Source organism: Gymnogyps californianus, chromosome 2 (genome assembly GCF_018139145.2).
Source record: "Gymnogyps californianus isolate 813 chromosome 2, ASM1813914v2, whole genome shotgun sequence".
In the NCBI taxonomy this organism is placed as follows: domain Eukaryota; kingdom Metazoa; phylum Chordata; class Aves; order Accipitriformes; family Cathartidae; genus Gymnogyps; species Gymnogyps californianus.
In genome coordinates this window covers 39,835,333-39,857,030 of record NC_059472.1, presented here as the reverse complement: position 1 = coordinate 39,857,030, position 21,698 = coordinate 39,835,333, and the positions used below count along the sequence as shown (strand labels likewise).

Genomic DNA, 21,698 nt, shown 5'->3' with positions numbered 1-21,698 from the left:
CTTAGACCGAGCCGCAGCTGCGGCAGCGATGGGGGCAGGGGGCTTGCACCACTCCCTCTCCTGCTGCCGGGGACTAAAAAGGATGCCCCCTTAGCTGTTGGCCTGGTCCTGCCTTCCCTGAGTGTTGACTGAAGGTCTGCTTGACCTGGCTTTTGTCTGGACTTTATATTTCATGTAGTCTTAAATGACCTAGGGATACCATTTTCATTTAGCAATGGGTAAAAATCAAGTATTGAAGAGAATACCCTTGCAGCTTTAAATGACCAAGATATCATCTATCATCACAGCCCTATTCTGTCTGCTGCTAGAGCAAACTCTTCATTAGAGCTAGGAAAAGTATTTGCAGTAAAGCATTTATTCAGAGAATTTAGCCTTTTATTTTTTTGCTTTTTTCCTATTGATATTTATCTGCAAACAGTCTGATTTTTATGTGCTGGCCTATTATTCAGAGTTATTCAGTGAGTTCTTTATGTAGCTGTATTAGAGTTTAGGCACTGCTCCTGAATTGCTCGCTCTGGCCATTTTTCTCAAGTGTGGGCCAGTCATAATTTGCTATTTGTTCAGGGGAACTTTCAAGTAAGTTTCCTAATGTTGCTTTCATTTTCTTCTGAGCATCCTGGAGGACTGCCTAACTTAGGGCAGGATCTGTTGCTTAGAGGCATCCATGCTGTCCAGAGTCTTCATAAAAGTATCCCTGGTGACACAATGGCTTTCTGTCTCTGGCACACCTCCTTCCCTTCACTCCTCATACTGTCTTTGTGTTAGAATTTTTGATGGCTTTCTATAATTCAAAGGGACTTCCTGGTATCCTATAGGGTCCTGGTACTGCACGTATCTATGTGTCATCCACTTCCCTTCATTAATTTGTCAACTCTTATCTCAAAATTAATTGGCTTAATTTGTTTCTCCCAATAGCCTTGGGAAAGTTGTTCTAGAATCTCATTCCTTTGTTGGCTGGAGTCCTAATTCCCAGCATAAAGTCATCATCAAAATACTGCCTTCTACATTCATCTTTGAATCCTGGGACTGAGGGTTTTTTTTCTTTAAGAGCCCTTTTAAAGCAAGTACAGAGCTTGATGCGGTAGTGAAACTTTCCAACAACATATTTAACTTTAAGCATAGCGCGATATCTTTCAGGAATGTCAAATGAATGCAAAACTAGATGACTACATTATCTGTATTAAAATAATTAACTAGTACCCAACTTCTCAGACAGTATTGGTCATCCAAGCTGAAAATTCATCAGTACTACCTTCTTGGTCAGTATATAGTATGCACGATTATGTTTAACAGTCAGAGTGTGTGCTATCAGATTCTGGAACTGATTCAGCTTCCATTCAAGTGATGTATTACTGTTATCCTTACATACTTAACAGCTCTACTTTGCTGTGGGGAAGGCTCAATTTATTTTTCTTTATGCAAACTAAGTTTCCTGTGTAATCACTTGGCTCCTGGAGTTGGTCTTATACAACTAACAAATATTAGCAAACATGATAAAATCATCATACTTGGTAACATGTATTGCCAGTATGTATGGACATTGAACAGCGTGCTTACATACTGGCTATTCAAAGTCTACAATAGAATTAGTAGGTTACGGAAATATATCTACAATGTGTAGGAAATTGATAGAGAAAACCAAGGAGGAGTGTATTTACCTCACTATGCATGGATCGTTATCATGCAAACTCATAAACTCTGAACTGTCTGTGAAGAATTGTTAAAATCTCTAAAAATAATGTCATAGGCTGGTCTCAGACAAACAGTGAGTCTGAAGAAGAGGTTCGCTTTGAAGGTTAGGGGGATACTTATGTTCTAGACTTTAGGTTATTATAAGCATCAAATTTCAATACAATTTAGAGAACCAAGGTTAGGAGCCTAAGTTCCCCACATTGGAAGTGGTAGAAATCTTGACAGGAAAAAGTCTCTTAAGAGACTAGAGCGGAGAGTGCCTCTCACCTTCCTCCTTTCCCCCAGCTCCTAGAGAAGGATCACTTCAGTGTTATCAAGGTTTACTTGCCCCACAGGTAATCCAGTAAGTATAACAAAGGAGACCCTGTCTGTAAATTCCATGTAAGTACATATATGACAGTGGAATACTGTCATTTTATTATTAATTCAGATATTCAGAGGCTAAATTATGTTCCAATGAACTCAGCTATGGAAATTGAAAACTGAAAATGTATTTATTTCAGAGCGACACATAATTATATACTTCTAGTTTGCCCTGTCTATTTTAAATTACTTTATGCAAATCTCATTTTCAAGGATTATGTATAGAACAAAATTAGATGAGCCCTTAAATAGCTAATATAATATAATTATGGAATTATTGTGTGTGTGCATAGCATGCACATAAGATCCAGATGTTAATTAGTAAATCAGGTTGATTTAGTAAATAGAAATTTGTTCTGATGAAAAACTGAGAGACAATTACTTCCTAGAAAGTTATTGTTTGTAGTATGAGCTCACTGAAAGGAAAAATTAACATGGCAAAAAATACTTTTGTAAAAACAGAAAACACCAATTAAGTCATATAAGTAGGAATTCATTACTCCCAGAATCTAGTGTGATGGCTTTGTACAAAAAGACGAGATGTTTCCCATGCGTATGGATTGTGTAATGGTAAGGCAGCTTTAGGTAGTCAAATCTTCCACTTGTGTGTATCACTGCATTTCACCTGACAGTAACGGAGATAGGATAGTTTGCATCAGATGCAGATCTAGTTCCTTAACCCTTCTTTTGAGGGATACGGCTGGCTCCAGAGGGTTAAAAATTCAGTCAGACAGTGTGCAGTTTCCCTGAACCAAAATTCCCCTAGTGCATCTGCTTGGATGGATGCATAGGCTCTATCCAAATGGCAGCCTTGCACTCTGTGGAAAAAGAAAACTTGAGTTAAAATATTTCAGCTTTGTAGACATAACAAAAGAAGGTTTTTTAAACTACAAATATAATAACCGTAATTTAGGTAAATTTAGTTATTTGGCATCAAGCGACAAGTCAGTTTTGCCTTTCTGATGAAAAGCTGACATTTAATGCCTGAAAATAGCTGGAAAATGAGTGTGAATTACTCAGAGAAAAATATTGCCTCTACTAAAGCCGACAACAGAAACTTTAAAACAGTTGCGTGGAACAACCTGTCATCTCAGCCTACCAGCCCAATTCAGGCCTTAGCAATGTGTTCATTGCTTCCCAAACTCCCATTGATTTCAGTGGGAGTTTTGAACGAATGCAGAGCAGGAGGTACTGCCCACATTTCCTACTGTGGCAAAACCTGTGCCGTGACCTGTCATGGTTTATCACCGATCCCCAGATCCAAAATCTCATTCACCGGGTCACAAAAGCTGAGCAGAGCATGAGTGCAGCAAGCGTCACAAGAATATTTCAGACCATCCTAGCATCTAAAACCCTTTGATTGTGAATAACACAGCTGGTATCAGTGCTGTCTTTTAAAAACCTAACGCAAGAGCCTCAGTAAGCAAAGGAAAACAGTCCATTCTATACTCCATTTCAGATTATAGAAATGCAGCTTTGCATTTTGAAGGACTTTTCTATATAAACACGTACACGGCGAGAGAGCTGAAACATTTTTAAACAATGATGAATGGATCATTGACAATGTTTGTCATCATACATCTGCAGTTGGACACCTGATAAGCTGTTCACGGTTTCAGTGGGAAAAAAATGCATGTTCTCCCTTGCATTTATTCTCATCAGGGAAATGTCAGTAAAAAAGACTCTCAGTGTATCTGCACCCATCTAAAGAAATGCTTCATCAAAGAGTATCTTTTATTACCAAGAAATACTCTGAGGATAGAAAAAGCTTGGTTTATTGTGGAAACACCCTTTATCCATCCTTCAATGGTTTTTACAGCAGGCTTTGTTGTAAACTCCATTCTTGTAAACTCCACTGTACCTCCACTCAAGTTTTTCCATATTAAAATTGAGGATTGTAGCAATGTTTATTTACACTGAATGGTTCAAAACGAATCACTTACGACCTGCAAACAAGAAGAAAGCCTTATTATTTGTCAGCTTGCTGTTCCTGTAGTTAATATGAGAGACAGTTGCAAAGATCTTGTGCTTTATTCTAGTCTGGCTGTTCCTGGCTATAGGGACATGGTAGCATGCATTATACCATTTAAAAAAAAAAAAAAAAAAAAAAGAAGAGGTAAAGACAGAAAAACCAAACCCATAAACTACTTGCATTTTAATGAAGAATACAGTTTCCTAGCAGCAGGTGTTAACATTGCAATGAAAAATTAGATCATTATATTGTGTATCTGCCTTCAGAAGGATAAATTGAAAATAGGATTTACTAAAAACACTGATAATATCTTGAAACCCTCATTTGTCTTTAAAGGTATATTAAATTTCATGGGGTTTCTAGTTTGCTTGAGGTATTTCAAGACTGCTTGGGGAATACGCAGTGGAATGTTTTTCTAAGCTATTACAACTGTATGTCTGCCTAAAGTGTGACCTGTTGGTAGCTGTATGGAGGTGTATTTTGATCCCTGTATCCTCTCTCATTCTGGGAAAGCTTATAAAGTAATTAGAAAGCTTCTGATTCCCAGTCTTTCTGCATTAAATGCCAAAATTAAAGGTGAAATCTGAGGCCACAGGAATCTGTTCTTAAGCTCTGATTCTGCAGACCCTGAATGTACTTACCTAATCTCTGCACAATATCTAGGGCTACTCTCAGTGTTTAAAATTAAGTAAATACACAAATCTTTCCGGGATTAGAGTTATCCTCTGACACTCTTACTCATTTTTATCAGTAATTTCCTCTGAATAATATTCGTGATCAAAGATGGCAAAGTCAGGCTGTCGTGGTTTAACCCCAGCCGGCAGCTAAGCCCCACGCAGCCGCTCGCTCACTCCCCCCCCACCCCTGGGATGGGGGAGAGAATCAGGAAAAAAAACCTCGTGAGTTGAGATAAAGACAGTTTAATAGGACAGAAAGGAATGAAAAACAATGATAATGATAATAATAATATGACAACAGTAATACTAAAAGAATTAAACTGTACAAAGCAAGTGGTGCACAATGCAATTGCTCACCACTCGTTGACCGATGCCCAGTTAGTTCCCGAGCCACGATCCCCCCTCCCAGCCAGCTCCCCCAGTTTATATACTGGGCATGATGTCATATGGTATGGAATATCCCTTTGGCCAGTTTGGGTCAGCTGTGCTGGCGGTGTCCCCTCCCAGCTTCTTGTGCCCCTCCAGCCTTCTTGCTGGCTGGGCATGGGAAGCTGAAAAATCCTTGACTTAGTATAAACACTACTTAGCAACAACTAAAAACATCAGTGTGTTATCAACGTCATTTTCCTACTAAACCCAAAACACAGCACTATACCAGCTACTAGGAAGAAAATTAACTCTGTCCTAGCTGAAACCAGGACACAGGCTATGAAGGAAGTGTTTCTGCTATCATCTGTGATTATTACTGTAGTCCAATGGGCATAGTTAACAAAACGCACCTCCTTAAGCCCAGGTCAGTGACCAGATAAGTTTGATGCAGGTTGAGGAAAACTCCAGCACAGGCAGACAGTAAATGGCTTATTAGATGAACAGTATGCACCGTTAAAGAGATACAAGGACAGTCAAATACTATGCATTTCATTTTGTTCTCTTGATATGAGATCTTTTACTGATGGTTTTAGTTCTTAAAAACTAAAATTTTTGTATCTTTAATTCTGAAGAATATAACCTACCAAGGAATAAACCTATGGGAAATAGAAGTCTCTGCTACATAGTTGTAATATCTCTTATAGATATTTGTGATGCTATTTTTCTATAAATGTGAACAAACTTGGTCTTCTGCTTTGAATGCAGTGAGATTAAAAGCACAAGCCCTGACGGCCTACAATTACGGCTTTAGTATAAGTAATCATACACTTATGTCAGGGTATGGCCATGTCTACACGAACGTATCATAAAGCTTTTGAGTACATGCTTTCTTTTCAAGCGCACTGGATTTGCATCCATACAGCACATCTTATTAGGCATTAAGCTAGTCCACAGGGCTTTTTAGTGCTTACACCATTTTTTTACCTACTTGGCATGCACAGTGCTATATTAGGGCTGTCTTCATTATGAAGCTGGAAATGAGTTTCTATGGTTATTTGAATGTCAGCTTCTCTACCCAATTCATAGGTAGAGAAATCTATAAAATACAGTCCTTCCTCTTTGCTTTGTACATTATATTATTCTTATATTGCATTCTCTGATATGTTCCAGAAATTCTATGCCTTCTCGTAAGCATACTTCATTTTTAACCTCCTCCTGACCCATGTTCTCTCTCCTGTATCTCTCCTATGCCCAGTGCTTTCAGCTGTAGGGCAATTGCACCCTAATAGCTTAGTTCCTTGTGCACCTATGGAAGTCATGTTCTACAGCATTCTCTTGTTAATTAACATTTTTTTACTGCTTCCCTGTCCAGGTAACAGTTTTTTGTTTGTGGAACCTTATACTCAGGAATAAATCTGCTTTACACAACTGTCCTTTTCATTTTGGGATCAGTTTTGGCTAGCTAGAGGACAGAAATTGCAAAATACTTCAGGAACATGAAAAAGCAAACAGCAAAATGTTAGATTTTCATAGAGCTCTATGAAACTTCGCTCAGTTGTCATGGTTTAACCCCAGCCGGCAACTAAGCACCACACAGCCACTCGCTCACTCCCCCCCGTGTGATGGGGGAGAGAATCGGAAGGGTAAAAGTGAGAAAACCCATGGGTTGAGATAAAGACAGTTTCATAGGGAAAGCAAAAGCCGCGCACGCAAGCAAAGCAAAACAAGGAATTCATTCACCACTTCCCATCGGCAGGCAGGTGTTCAGCCATCTCCAGGAAAGCAGGGCTCCATCACGCATAACAGCTACTTGGGAAGACAAACCCCATCGCTCCGAATGTCCCCCTCTTCCTTCTTCTTCCCCCAGCTTTATATGCTGAGCATGACGTCATATGGTATGGAATACCCCTTTGGTCAGTTGGGGTCAGCTGTCCCGGCTGTGTCCCCTCCCAGCTTCTTGTGCACCCCCAGCCTCCTCGCTGGTGGGGTGGGGTGAGAAGCAGCAAAGGCCTTGACTCTGTGTAAGCACTGCTCAGCAATAATGAAAACATCTCTGCATTATCACCACTGTTTCCAGCACAAATCCAAAACATAGCCCCATACCAGCTACTATGAAGAAAATTAACTCTATCCCAGCCCAAACCAGCACATTCTCCACCCCTGGCAAGCAAGCCCCATGCACCTAGGCTAGCAGATAGGGCACCCAATGTGGGGCTCGAGGGTTTGAGATAACAACAGATTTGGTTGGAATGTGCTAGATGGAATTTATAGCTGTTATTGCTGTTTAGCTTTTAATTGGCAGGCTCCTGTGCTTGCCATGGGGCTTGCTTGCCTTACTCTATATTAGAGTTATAGTTAGTGGCTGCTTTTTGCTTTCGCTGCTTGCTGTACTGCTGTACTGCTTATCACCTGACTCTGCTGTGCCTGGGAACATTCTGATAACAGCAATGGCCATGCGCCTGGGCTGGCAGATGGCCAGGGCATCACTGCTGTTTCTGTGCTGCTGTACTGGACAGGTTGGAACTCCAGTGTGAACTTGAGTCAAAGGGACTGTGACCTGTGGATGAGTCCATGTGGGAGCAGGACACCCCAAAGCATCTGTGGCCGTGGATAAGCCCATGCCAGAGCAGGAACATCTTGAAGCGTCTGTGGCTGTGGTTATGTCTGTGCTGCAGCGGATATACCTCTGAAGGGATTGTGGCCCAAGGATAAGTCCATGCTGGAGAAGGTACACCTTGAAGCATCAGTGGCTGTGCATGAGGTCATGCTGGAGCACCTCAAAGCACGTGGCCATGGATAAGCCCACGACAGAGCAGGTACTCCCCTGGAGGGACTGCAGCCATGGGTAAGGCCATGTTGGAGCAGGTTTACGTCTGAAGGGACTGTGGCTGTGGGTAAGGCCACACTGGAGCAGGTGTATCTCTGAAGGCATTGTGGCCCATGGAGAAGGCCACGCTGGAACAGGGGCACCTCAAAGCGACTGTGGCTGTGGATAAGTCTATGCCGCAGCAGGTATACCCCTGGAGAGACTGTGGCGCATAGATAAGGCACCACTTGGAGCAGGTACTCCCCTAAAGGACTGCAGTCTGTGGATAAGTCCAAGCTGGGGCAGGGGCAAGGGGAGAAGTTCATTGCAACGTTAAACCCGATGGTCTGGTCCAAAGGGACCGGGGTGGAGACTGTAATGGAAATGTCTTTAAATTGTTGTAACCCATGATTTGAATTGCATGTTATAGGAATTACTACAGCAGGAACCACCTGAACCAATGGAGGACAAACCTTACAAGAAGCGGTGCAAGTGCAGCAGCAACCTGACCTGAGCTGGCTTTGGTGCTCAATAACTCCGTGCAACACAGCACCTCTCCTGTCTTGAGTGACCACTGTAACAGATGGAGCCCAAGGTCATGGACTAAATGAACTCAATGGACATTTTGTGGACATCTGTGGGCATTTTAAAGACATTTTACAAGGGTGGTCCATAGACTAAGGAAATTATATCTGTGTATTATATCAAAGGATGGGAAGGAGGGTGGTGGGTAATGAGGTTGTAGGGTGGTACCTGAGCATGATGTAAATGGTATGGACTAAGGGGTGGAGAATGTGCTGGTTTTGGCTGGGATAGAGTTAATTTTCTTCATAGTAGCTGGTATGGGGCTATGTTTTGGATTTGTGCTGGAAACAGTGGTGATAACGCAGAGATGTTTTCGTTATTACTGAGCAGTGCTTACACAGAGTCAAGGCCTTCTCTGCTTCTCACCCCACCCCACCAGCGAGGAGGCTGGGGGTGCACAAGAAGCTGGGAGGGGACACAGCCGGGACAGCTGACCCCAACTGACCAAAGGGATATTCCATACCATATGATGTCATGCTCAGCATATAAAGCTGGGGGAAGAAGAAGAAAGGGGGGGACGTTCGGAGCGATGGGGTTTGTCTTCCCAAGTAGCTGTTATGCGTGATGGAGCCCTGCTTTCCTGGAGATGGCTGAACACCTGCCTGCCGATGGGAAGCAGTGAATGAATTCCTTGTTTTGCTTTGCTTGCGTGCGCGGCTTTTGCTTTCCCTATGAAACTGTCTTTATCTCAACCCATGGGTTTTCTCACTTTTACCCTTCCGATTCTCTCCCCCATCCCACGGGGGGGGAGTGAGTGAGTGGCTGTGTGGTGCTTAGTTGCCGGCTGGGATTAAACCATGACATCAGTGAAGATGGGAATTTCCATCATTTATAAGAGTAGGCAAGGATGCAAGTGGTTTGGAAAAGTTTGGTTTTTTTTTTCCACTTTTTATATGTCACTTCTGAGACTTACTTTTATATGCTATGAAAGGTATCAGGTCTGGAATTCAAGTTCAGTAACACACAGATTAGAAATTGTGAAGATGGGTGAGTTGTTAAACTGTCTATACAGAAATAACCACTATTGGCTTTCTCTTTTTTCTGTTTGGGGTTGTTGGTTTGTTTTTTTTTTTTAAAGGAATTTTCTGCCTCTTATAGTCTGGAAGACAGCTTGAACACTGCTTGTCTCTGAAACAGCAATACCCACTTGGTTCTGCAGGCTGCTACAACAATAGCTTGGACAGGTGAAAAGTGCCTTGTGTATCTTATCCAGGTCTTCAGACAATTCTGCCTTAACAAAGAACATGGGTTAATGTCAGCTACTATCCTAGTACTGGAAGGTATCTGCTTTCTTGCGAGAAGGAAAGGTAAGGATTTAGCTCCTTCTCAGAAGAGCACTACCCCTGGGGAGAAATAGAGAGGGAAGAGTTATGGACCTCATCCCACTGATGTACAAGCAGGGGCTGAATATGGTGAGTACAAGTGAAATCTCTTCAGCACTAGCTCTTCTAATTTCATTTATCTGGTTCCTTACCCACCCTGCAATTCTTATTATTAATCTCCATATTATTGGGTTTAACTAAAAAGCATCTGGTAGTGTATTAAATACTGCAGTGAAGTCCAGAGAGATGATGCCTGCTCTAAGTCCTCTGTACAGAAAACCAATTATCCATAAAATTTACCAGTTCAGGCTGGCACAATGTATTTTTGACAACTCTCCCCTTTTCAATTTACTTCCATATCTTCAAGTATTCATACTTCAAAATATGTATGTTCTTAGAACATGTAAGTTCAGTAAAGTTTAGCCCCAGGTAGAATTTTATCTTAAAAGCCATACATAGAAATATAAATCTCAGGTTGTTTTATTCAAGTTTTGCATATTGTGCAATGTGGGTTATATTTTACACTCCTCACATACATACCTAGTCAAATACATATCCTGGATGAGCAGAATCTGGTTCTTACTTGTCTTTCTTTTGTTCCTTTGGTTTGGTATATAAAACTATCTTAATGCTTTCCTACGTAAAAGGGAAGTGGTAGAAAAAAGCAGCTTACCAAATCTAATCTGACACAATACTATTTTGCAGTAGTTTTGTAATTGTGACTATTGTCACTACCATTTAATGCATAAATTAAAAGTTGTATGTGGTTTGGGGATACAATACTGTATATTTCATAGAGACATTAATCATGCTAAAATGCCTTGCAGAAGGTTTTTTTTTTTTTCTCAGGGCAAGCTTCAGTGTACTTTGGCAGAAGTCTGTGTATCATGGAGCAGCAGCTGGTAACAGGCTGTAGGAAAGCACTGTCTGGTGAGGGGAACATGGCACTTTTGCCTTAATGCCTATAAAAAATAATCTGATTTATCCATACTTTGTTGGAGAGGAAGAAAAAAAGGTAGTTGACGCTTCCTCCGTATGTAAAAATATTTTTAAGAGACAGTGTGCATATTTGTATCTATTATTCCTCTCCAAAACATTACTTGTCTACGGCCAAAGTGCATATATAGATGCAGGGACCACAATATCTCCACTGATCCTATTTCTCTCAGCTGCCCATGAAGAGGCTCCTGGAGAGCAGCGGTTATTCATCCGTCTCCTTGCACGCAGGAATTCTTTGCAACTCTCGGAGTCCATTTACCTTCGCCAAGCGGGAGCACTGCCGGGGCCGAGCTCCTCTCCCCGGAGGCCCTCCCCAGGTCACACCCGCGAGGGACAGCAGGAGCCGGCGGGCTCTCCTGGCGCAATGGCGTTGCCAGGGAGGGAAACCCCCTCTCCCAGCACCGCCTGTCAGCGGCCGAGGAGGGGATTCAACAACCCGAGCGCCAGCCTCGGACACCCAGGCCCCTCACCGCCCCCGGTGAAGCCAGCTCGCCCTGCCCGCGCTCCGGCGCCGCGCAGGGGGGAAGAGAGAGGGAAACGGGCTCCCTGAGGGGAAACGGGCTCCCTGAGGCACCTCCCGTCACCCGCCTGCCACCCCCTCTGGGAGCCGGCACCCAGCCTCTGCCTCAGGGACTCCCTGAGGAACAGGGGCCCGGCGGCCTCCCCCGCCGCCCGCCCTGGGGGACACCCCCCCCGCCCCCGGCACAGCGCGGACCGCGAACAATGGCCCCCCGCCCGCCCCCGGGCTTCCCCGGCCGCCTACACGGGCGGGCTGCTCCGGGGCCGGCCCCGCCCCGCCTCGCCGCTCGGCGGCCGTCGCTCCCCCGCCCCTTCCCCGCCTCAGCCGCCCAAGTCCCCTGAACTTTCCGCGGGCGCTCGCAACAAGCGGCCCGCGCCGGTGCTGCCGCGGCCGCCGCTGCCCGCGCAGCCGCCTGCCCCTCCCGCCGAGTCCCCCTCAAGCACCGCCTGCCCTCGGGGCCTCCAAAATCCCCGCAAACCGCCCACCCAGGGGCCCTCCGCGCCCCTCCTGAGGAGGGCCCGCCGCCGCCGCCGCCGCTCCTTTCCCCTTCACACCTACCACAGCCCCCCGCCCTCCCTAGCACGCCCACCCGCGGCACCCCTCCACCCCACCCGCCAGCCCCCCGCCTCCCCGTACGCGTTCCCTCTGCCCACCCCCCCCCCCCCCGCCCCGGTCCGCACACGCCCACCCCCGTCCCCTGCCCCTTCCCCAGAGCCAGACCCGCGCCGCGCCGGGCAGAGCCCCCCGCTGCCGCCGGCTCCTCTCCCCGGGGCCGCGCCGACCTCCGCGCGTTCCTTCCCGCCGCCGAGGAGAAACCCCCTCAACAAAGGAGGGGGAACAGCGACAGGCGGGGGACGCACACACACACACGCACGCCCGGGCCGCTCCGTCCGGATGCGGTGAGCCCCCCGCTTCGCCTCCGGGGCCGCGTCAGCGCGGGAGGGACGAAGAGGAGAAGCGGCGGCTCGCCGGCGGCGCGGCGCGGCCAGCTGCCACCATGGGCTGCTGCACGGGGCGCTGCACGCTGATCTTCCTCTGCTCGCTGCAGCTGGTGAGTGCCCGGCCGCCCGCCCCGGGGCACACTTCGGCTTCGCCGGGGAGGGGGGGGGAAGGGACGGGCGCTCTCCCCCTCCCCGGGCACGGCCGCCGGGGGCAGGGAGCGGCGCTGCCCCGGCTGCGGAGCTGTCCGCGCCGTGTTGCGAGGGCAGGCGGCCGGCCCCGCTCCCGCCGCCCCGACGGCCCGCCCGCTCCTCGCCCCCGACCCCCGGCCCGTAAGTTTTGCGGTGCGACGCGAGGAGGACGCGGCGTGGGGGCGAGAGCGGCCCCGTGGCTGGGGAGGGGTAGGCGGCGGGCCGGGGCGGGTGCCGCGGTGCCTCAGCCCGGGAGGCTGCCAGCGCTCCCTGCCTGAGGGAGAGAGAGACTCCCCCCGCCCCGGCGTCGCTTCGAGGCGGTCTCGCTCCCCGCCGGTGCCAGGCAGGGGCTTCCCCCGTCTGCTGAAAGTAGTCGCTGAGGAGAAGAAAGAGGAGGACGGTGCCCCGGCTCGGGCGGCGGCGGGGCCCGCGGGGCGGGCGGCGGCTCGGGGCTGCCGCGGCGGGGCCCGGGCCGGGCACTGCTGGGCGCTGCCGCCGCGGGCCGCCCACCTCCCGTGTCAGCGCGGTGGGGAGGGGTGCGGGAAAAACACCGTCGTCGCCGCCTCTTTCTTTTTTCTGTTTTTCTTAACCTTTGTAAAAGCGGCATCTGCCGGCCCTCTCCTGTGACTTTTCTTGGGATTCCTTTCCGCTGATCGAATATTCCTCAGTGTGCAATTGAGACAACAGAACGGTGCATCTTCTTCTCTTTGTTTACTGAAGTTGGCATATTTGTTTCAGAGAAAAGAGTTGTCGAGGCAAAACACCGCCAAACAGTAATAATCCTTCCTCTGGCTCATTAGCTGGATGATAAAATAATGCTCTTTCTTTAACAGTAGTCCCTGGTCCCAAGAGTATTTTAAAAGATTTTTCTCTTTTTCTAGTGACTCAGAGTCATCATTTTGCCACATGATCTTTCTTAAGATGAGTGCTGTTCCTTGTGTGTGTGTCTGTAAAGAAGAAAAGTGGGATGCATTTGCTGTTGGGTGGTTTTTTTTTCCCTAATCCTTTGCTAATCTTTCTAGTTTTCTGTTACAGCACTTTGAAATCGCTTCTGTTTCAGGGGTAATGCACTTAAATGCAATACGTACAATTACTTCATTTGAAGATCCTCATTTGTTTTCAAGGCTTTGTGCCAGATTCACAGCCTATGTAAACTGGTGTACCTCCATTGTTTCCAGTGCGAGTCTGGACCTTATTCAGATGTGCTTTAGTCTGATGGAGCTAAGAGTGGTATAAGTACTTCAATGGCACAACCTTGCTAAAAGGCAGGGAAGACGTGTGATTTGTACTTTTAGTGTGAGGAAAGCTTTGTTTATACATTTCTGGCCTTTTTTTTTCTTGTTTTGCATCAGTTTTGCAGATACTGTCCTATCGACTGCAGCAGAACCACTCCTGATTTACTTCAGTGCATGCGGGAGGGGAAACAAACCCTTTTTCTTCAAATATATCTCTCCACCAGTTATGAAGGTTATAATAACTGTATTTACTGTTCTGTAGAATTACTTGGAGGCTATAAAAATTGAACTGAAGTGTGAATAGCCACCATAATCTGCAGAGAAATGCATATAAAGTCCTTCAGAAAAAGATTCGTATTTTGTAAAAGACCTATCAGATGATATAACAACTTTCAAAAATGACTTTAATGTGTAGTTTTTTCTACTGTACTTACCTGTTTTATAATGATGTTCCACTGTCATATCCACGTCTTCCAGGCACTGATAAATGTCTGTATGGCAAAATGCTTTCATTTTAATTTATTTTCATTTAAAAATAAAAGTTGTGTTTTAGATCCAAGAAGTAATCTAGTAGACATCTAGAATTTAAAGCTCAAGTACTTTCCATGATCTCAGTGGTGGTAGCGTTCAGGTTATGTCTGTAGAAGTTGTTGCCACAGGCAGTTTTAGATCTTTTTCTAATATCTCAGAGGTCACGAGTATAAAGCATGCACAACAAAACTGCATCCCCCGACATCACTGTCATTAAGCGAGATTTGTTTTACCTTGCATCCATTTATGGAGGGGTGAAAGAGGTATTACTGACTGTGGACAACAGTTAGATTAAATGTTACAAAACCCAAATCACTTGTAGTGCTAGTTTGTAGCATTTCAGAAGTACAGATGATTTACGCGACTTGAGGAAAAACTTTAGAAAAGGAGACAGATAGGCACGTATTTTAAAAAAAAGAAGTTGTTCACCTTAGTCATATTCTGGTCATATCAGAAAAGGGTCTGGGAACAGTTCAGGCTTAAGATTAACTTTAAGATTAACCTTTAGATATCACCTGAGAAAGAGATATCTTATAAAACACAGCTGGCAACACCTTTTATAGCATAGATGTACTATGTAGAGTCTCTTTGGTATAAGATGGTGTGAAGTAAAAAAGCCAAATTCCTGGAAACATGTTTATACCAAAGATTTGGTTCTTGTTCTAAAGAAAGATACAGTGTTTAGCGGCCTCAAAGCACAGTTTCTTGATTCCTTAAAACTGTCGTCTTCTCTAACTTTTGCCTAGGCTGCATGTTTATATGTTACTGGGATGAAGAATTACAACATGAAGAGAACAACAGTTATTGCATGACAGTTGATAAAATACCCTTTCTCTAATGATAATACGTTAGGTGTATTAACTTCAAGATTTGTAATTTTCAGTGCTGTTTGTTCAGTTTGGAGGATTTTGACATAAAAATGGCAATAATACCATCTTCCAGTTATGTTTTGATCCATGAAAGTGTTTATTTCTGACTGACAGCTTTTACGTTTTATAATAAACACATTTTAATGTTGAATTCAGTAGTCCCAAGGACAGTACGTAGTTAGTCTTCTATCATTTAATGATAACCTCATTCTTAAACGTGAATCCGTATCATTATGCATAATAAAGGATTCTGGAAAAAATCACTGAGATGGGAGGCTAGGTGGCACCAGTTCAGGAAAAGCTGTTAGCCGCATGGTTTCCTTGAACCTCTGCAGGTGGATTCTGCTTCTGAAAGCCAAGGGAATTTTACGTAAGGAGAACTATATTGTGCCCCCCACCCCAACCCCTGTGATCTTTCACTGTTTTGCTCTTCCTGACTGAAGCGTTGTCATATGCCATTTCGAAAGCTGTCAAGCTAAGAACTCAGAAGTGTACGTGTATCTTTTTGTGCATAAATCTGTCATTAAGACTATTAAGAACTATGTTTACATCAGGAAAATATATCATAAGGATATATGAATCCTTTGGATTACAGCCATAATTCTTACTGGTGCCACTAGAAGTCTCAGATGTTGGCCTTGTCTGCACTAGAAAATTAAAGCAGCTGCCAGAGATGGTGCCTATGCTAGTGTAGCCACCATGCCATAAAATACTGCAACATGAAAACGTTTGGAAAATAAAACAAATTCAAAAAATATTAAATTCTGGAAGGGGTAAATTGACAAGAAATTGCAGAGAGATTTAGCTGTGTGAATCCAATTGATGTTAATATGTGTCACACAGTGAAACCCTTCATGCTGCTTTGAAAATGTCTTTCTGAGAAACTACCATTGCAGGATAATTTTATTTCAACATTTACAGTAAGTGGAAGTTTTTGGTACCTAGAAGTATACAGATACACAAACACAAAGAATTCTAAATAACAGAGATCGTGAATGAGATTTTCAAAGCAGTGAAGGGAAGATTAATGGAAAGCGCGTGGCTAAGTTCCCTTCATTGCTTTGACAGTATCATTTCATGTGTTCATCCTTGGACTTTCCTGCACTGTGTTCATTGTATAGGTCTTGATTTAGAAGTGTATGTTTTATCCAGTATAGTTAGTGTAAAATAGGCCGTTCCCTATTTAACCTGTTACTTTCCAAATAGTTTAAGTGTCAGCAGACCACACTGGGAAATGATTCCAGTGGAAACACAGCTTCTGCATATTAATGTTTTGACTAGTAATTGTTTGGGGAGTGTAGTTGGTCATTTTAACAGACTAATTCCTCTCAATATTCAGAAGATTTATGTTTGTGATTGCCATTAACATTAATTATACTGATGTATGTAAATCCTTACGCTTGGAGATGAAACTATAGCCATTAGACTGAATGATAACGTTTCATCATTTGTTACTGTACATAGCAGAATTTCAGCAGTTGTGTGGGGAAGTGATATATACCATGCATAGATTTTCATCTCATTTTAAAATGCTTTATAAAGCTGGAAACTCTAACTTACGATTTTGGCTCTTGGTGCTTGTATGTTAGAACTGACAGATAACAGTTATTCAGTTAACAGCTCAGGGATTCAAGGAATTTGATAAATTTGAGAAAGTAAAATATTTGAACCAGTAAATTGCTGCATCTTTTTATGTTGGTAAAAGAATCACTGGCCCATTGATCTGGAGATGAAGCATCTGTCCACTGATAAAGGAGGAGGAAGTATGAGGGGGTGCCTATTGTACTAGCAGGGGTGGAGAAGGCTTGGAATTTTAGCCCTGAACAATGTGCTGGTTGTGGGATGTTGCACTTTCTGTTAAGGGGGCTGATGTGGGAATGGTGTTTTGCTCTGATAACTCAAACGACATCCCCAAAACATGTAACCATTGCTGGTGGCTGTGCCTAGGAAGCTGATGCGCTTGTTGTACGGGTGTGTAATTGCATTTAACGTTAAGGTTGGAAGTAATACACTGCATCCAGTAGAACTACTTGAGTTAAATCTTTGCAATCCAAAAAATGTCTGAGACTATATCATTTTTAGGATCTCTCTTATCAGGGACAGAAGAGTAAGAACTAGCAATAAGTGTTTTTCATTTTGTGTTTTTGATTTATTTTACAAAATTCTTGGGAGATACCTGTTAGTAAAACACACGTTCTCAGTGCATCAGCACTGTGGTGTTTGACCACTCCATGCACCAGAAATTCAGCCTCAGTAATGAAATCCCCTCCTGCCAAAGCTGCACGTAATACTTCTTTCAGTTCAGTGATCCAAAGTTGGGAGTTCAAAACTGGAGGAATCTCTGAAATTTCTGAACTGGGTGAATTTCTTAAAGAAGCCATGCAGCTCTTGCTTAGTTTTAGGCTCCGTTCACCCCAGCAGGCTATTTTTCTACAATTCCTTGCTGCTCTGTGACTGACTGTCAATTGTCATATAAACATTTAATGAATATTTTTACAGTGATGAAGTGAAAGAGTTAAGTTTTCAATGATAATAATGGCAATTAATTCACTGAAAATTGGGAATTATGTAGCTATCCTTCCCATCTGTAAGATCAGTAAGTTTTGGAAATAATTATTTTAAGAACATTGGAATATGCTGCTGATCTGCTTCTGTTTCAAGATCTACTACATTCTGCCAAGACACAATTCTTGGGACTGGGAAACAAAGATTGCGTTTTTGGAAATCATTGAAATTCAGAAGGATAATATTGTTGGATCCAAATGGAATTTGGGTAGGACTTGCAGAACTTGAACACACAATAGGTTTATGTTTAGAGATCATATGGGATTGACTGTGCTCGCAGTTGATTAGGTGGTGTTTAAATCTTGCTGGTTTTGTGAGGTTTGGATCTGAAAAAAAAACTTGTAAGACTAGGTAATCTTAGGTCATGTTTTCAATCTGTATGTATCTTATATGCATCTTATAGGTATAAAGTGGATCCTTTTAGTTTTGGGGCTAATCATCTGGTAAGTTGACAAGTAATAAAATCACAATTCTTTATTTTTTCAGGTAAAAGTGTTGCATTTTGGCTCCTCTATGATATCCAAATTACTTTTCTACATAAATAAATGAATTTAATTGATTAGATGAGCAAAGAGAGAGTCAAAGCAGTTACACAGATCATTGGCCCTGATGTTACATAAGAAAAGTGAGTGGAGGTTTTGTACTTCACTTGAATAGGACCGGAATCAATTCACACATTCAATACAGATATTGGTAAGATGGTCTCTTCTTGAATGTGCTCAGTGAAAAGAGGAGAGGCAGTGGACCCAGGATGCAACAAGGGGGAAATTCTGATTAAATATCAGGAAAAAAAAATTCACAGTGAGAGCAGTCATACATTGGATCATGTTTTCCAGAGAAGCTGTGGAAACTCCATCCTTGAATAAATTCAAAACTCAGCTGAACGTAGCTCTTAAAAACCTGATCTAACTGAAGTGTATCTGATGTTGAATTTGGCCCTGCTGTGAGTAAAGGTTTTACCAGATGACCTCCAGAGATTCCTTTCAACTTAGGTTATCCCGTGATTATATGATCTTACCAGAGCATAAGGAATAAGGGCCTTCAGTTCTTTATTAGGAGGGTATTTAGAATACACAGTAATTTGGGTTGTTTTGAAATAATTAGTTTCTTAATTTGTTGTGGGCATAATACTGTAGAAATAAGCTTGATATGGCAATAACAATCCTAGTATTCAGTTGTATCTCTTGGTATCAAACTTCAGTGTTAAATTAAATGAGAAGTACCTGTGATGGCCTTGTCTTTTATTATTTCACAAATAAGAATTCTGTAATACAATGTATATGTCAGATTTTTTGAACTCATTAGTATTGAAGAAAAATATATTTTATTCATTCAGTCCTATAATTAATTGCTAAGCAGTCATTTTGGGGCAAAGAGCCTGTTATTTCTGTCTATATGGGGAAATGAACTGCACATTTTTGGTTCTAGATGAGTAATATAAAGGAGCAGTAATAAGTGACTGTGTGGTTCAAGAGACTGATAATATGATACAGAATTTTTCACCTCTAGGTCACATTTTGAAATTCACTGCAAGTTATATGAGGGCAAATATCATTATGGTTTATATGAAATGTTAGTGGTCTTGATATAGCATCAATATAAAAATATCATCTCCATATTAGTCCCAATTTCCACCTTTTATGTTATACTAGGAGGGTCAAGGTTGGTGGCTGTGGTACTGTGAAGACCAAAGTGATCTTTTTGCCAATGTTTTCTTCAGGTTATCTTTTCAAGGGTGCTAGCAGGACAGCGTAGTGAAGTTTGCACTGCCTTTGCTCATACTGGACATGGTATCTTTGCTAGGGATGTCAGCATAGGGAGGCATTTGTAAGCTGTATGAGTCACATTACATCAAAATGAAAAATAATGTTAATTGCATTGATGTTGTGTAAATTTAATCTTTTTCATTGGTCAGAAAGAGGAACATTTCTTACTTCTTTTTATTTAGTACATTTTGCCTTGAAAATAGAATTCAGGCAATAGCAAATGGAAAATGTCTCACTTTGAATCTTGAAGCAGCTCAGATTTGTCTAAGATGAAATAGTTTTCTCCTCATCCATCAAGAGCAGTTAATGCATACCTTCCTAAAGCGTATGCCAGCAGGTTTCGGATCATACACTGCTACACTTAGCGAGACCTGCAATTCCTTGACAGAGTAGTGCCAGCAGCACTATGACAGGTTTTAGTATATGTCATGGGCTTTTTTTTTTCCATGTGTGACCAGTGAAATCTTTGTAATCTCACTGCGGATCTGTGCCTTTGGTAGGTCTGTAAAAGACAGTGGTAAGCTGGATTTAATCACTGTTCTCTGATCTCAGGAACATACAGAGTGCTTAAGACCCTGGTAATAAAAAGGTAGTAAAAGATTTTATTTTAGTCTTTTTACTTTTTACTATACTTCCTTATCATCTTCTCTTTCTTCAAACACAGCCATACCTTGCATGTAATCTCAGCTCAGATGGATTTTTTAATGCTGTGGTGATTTGGGACTTGTTCTTACGAGTTGCTGAATGCCCTCCAGCTCTCATTAAAGTTGCTGAAAGTCATTCTTTTACATATAGGCTCTTTATAATGGTAGGTTCAAGCAAAAGCAGCAGTGAACCCCTTCCACCTAGTGAATGGCAGCATTACAGTAAAAGGAAAGGAAAAAGAAAATTTTTCTACTTAATCCAACAACCAGTTTCTGCCAGACAAATATCGCTTACAGAAATTAATATCACAAAGTAGTACAATTGAAAATTTTATGAAATGCAAAAGGAAGATAATTGTAAAACAATATTTATGTTGAGAGTGACTCTCTTGAATAATCACAGTTGGTTCTTCCACAGATCTCTCCAAAGGGGGTTGAGAGAAAGGGTTTTTTTATTTCATCAGTACAGAAGTTTTGGCTGAGAGTAAGTATAAATATATATAAAGAGCATATGTTTGACAATGAGCCAAATGGAACTTCCCTAAGGAGGGTTTTGACACACACCAAAGAAGCTACAGATAAAGCAAAGCAAGAATGATAATTAGGAGATGAACCATGAGCAGAAAGATCCTGAAATGCTTTTATAGTGAGGGAGATTATGTGGGAGCATGGGATGAAAAGTGTAGAAAGGCGCATTTAGATGAGTATAAAGTAAGTGTGACATGGAAGCCCTCTTCAGCAGACAGATGAAAAGTTGGCCCTGTGTGTGGGAGGAATTCCTGTCCAAGGTTTCACTGAAAACAAGATCTTAAGAAAAAAATTTTTATCTGTCTTTTCTAACATGCTGCTGCTGCTAAGCCAGTTTCTCACTATTCTATTGTAAAGTTACTGTGTTAGCGTCAGACCTTTTGAATAAAAAGAGCCAAGGAAGCAAAACCATATTATGATGATATTTTCCAGGGAGATTGGAATGAATGGCAGTCTTTCTCATCCAAATTTAATATTTGCCTTTGGTTGAGCCTTGAATACTCTGTGCTGTTCTGGGAATGCTGCAGCTTCACTGCCCTGTCGGCAGTTCCCAGAACCTCGTGTGAGTAAAGTGCTTCTGGAGCTCAGGAGCGTGCAGCTGAAGTTCAGCACAAGCCACAGTGGAAATGAGTAGACACGTAAATCCTTATCAGCCTTGTGCATCCCTACAAGAGGAAAAAAAAAAAACAATTAAGTGCAGATTTTTAGATGGATTGAAAAGAGCTCATAATATATCTAAATGCATTTTGGAAGCAGGATTCTGTTAAAATGGAGTGCATAGAGAAAAATCCTTTTGGAAGTTTAGTCTTCACAATCAAAGAATAAAAAGCTGAAGAATTCTAAAGCTGGAAACTGTAGTGCATTATAATGCAGGAATAACATCACAAAAACATATAGTTCTACCTCTGCTTGTCAGCTATTTATTTTTTCCTGCTAAAAGCTTGCTGTATCTTTCTGCTGCACAGTGAGCAGGGTGTTTCATTTCTCTAATGTGTATTTTTTTCATGAATTAAGTACACATCATCAAGGTAAGTGTGTTTAGATTTTAACTGGAACAGAAACCTTGCTGCTCCTACAGACTGAATAATTTACATCATAGAAACCTGAAAAGCCTCTTTGCCCTCT

General features: G+C 42.8%; 1 protein-coding gene across 1 annotated transcript in view; it reads left to right on the top strand.

Moving 5' to 3' along the window:
- The first annotated feature begins 12,302 nt into the window (after nucleotides 1-12,302).
- Nucleotides 12,303-21,698, top strand: part of NKAIN3 (sodium/potassium transporting ATPase interacting 3) — a 386,809-nt gene continuing 377,413 nt past the window's right edge. The window contains exon 1 of the mRNA XM_050892047.1: nucleotides 12,303-12,356. Within this exon, the coding sequence (XP_050748004.1) occupies nucleotides 12,303-12,356 (54 nt within the window). The remainder of the gene's footprint in view (nucleotides 12,357-21,698) is intronic.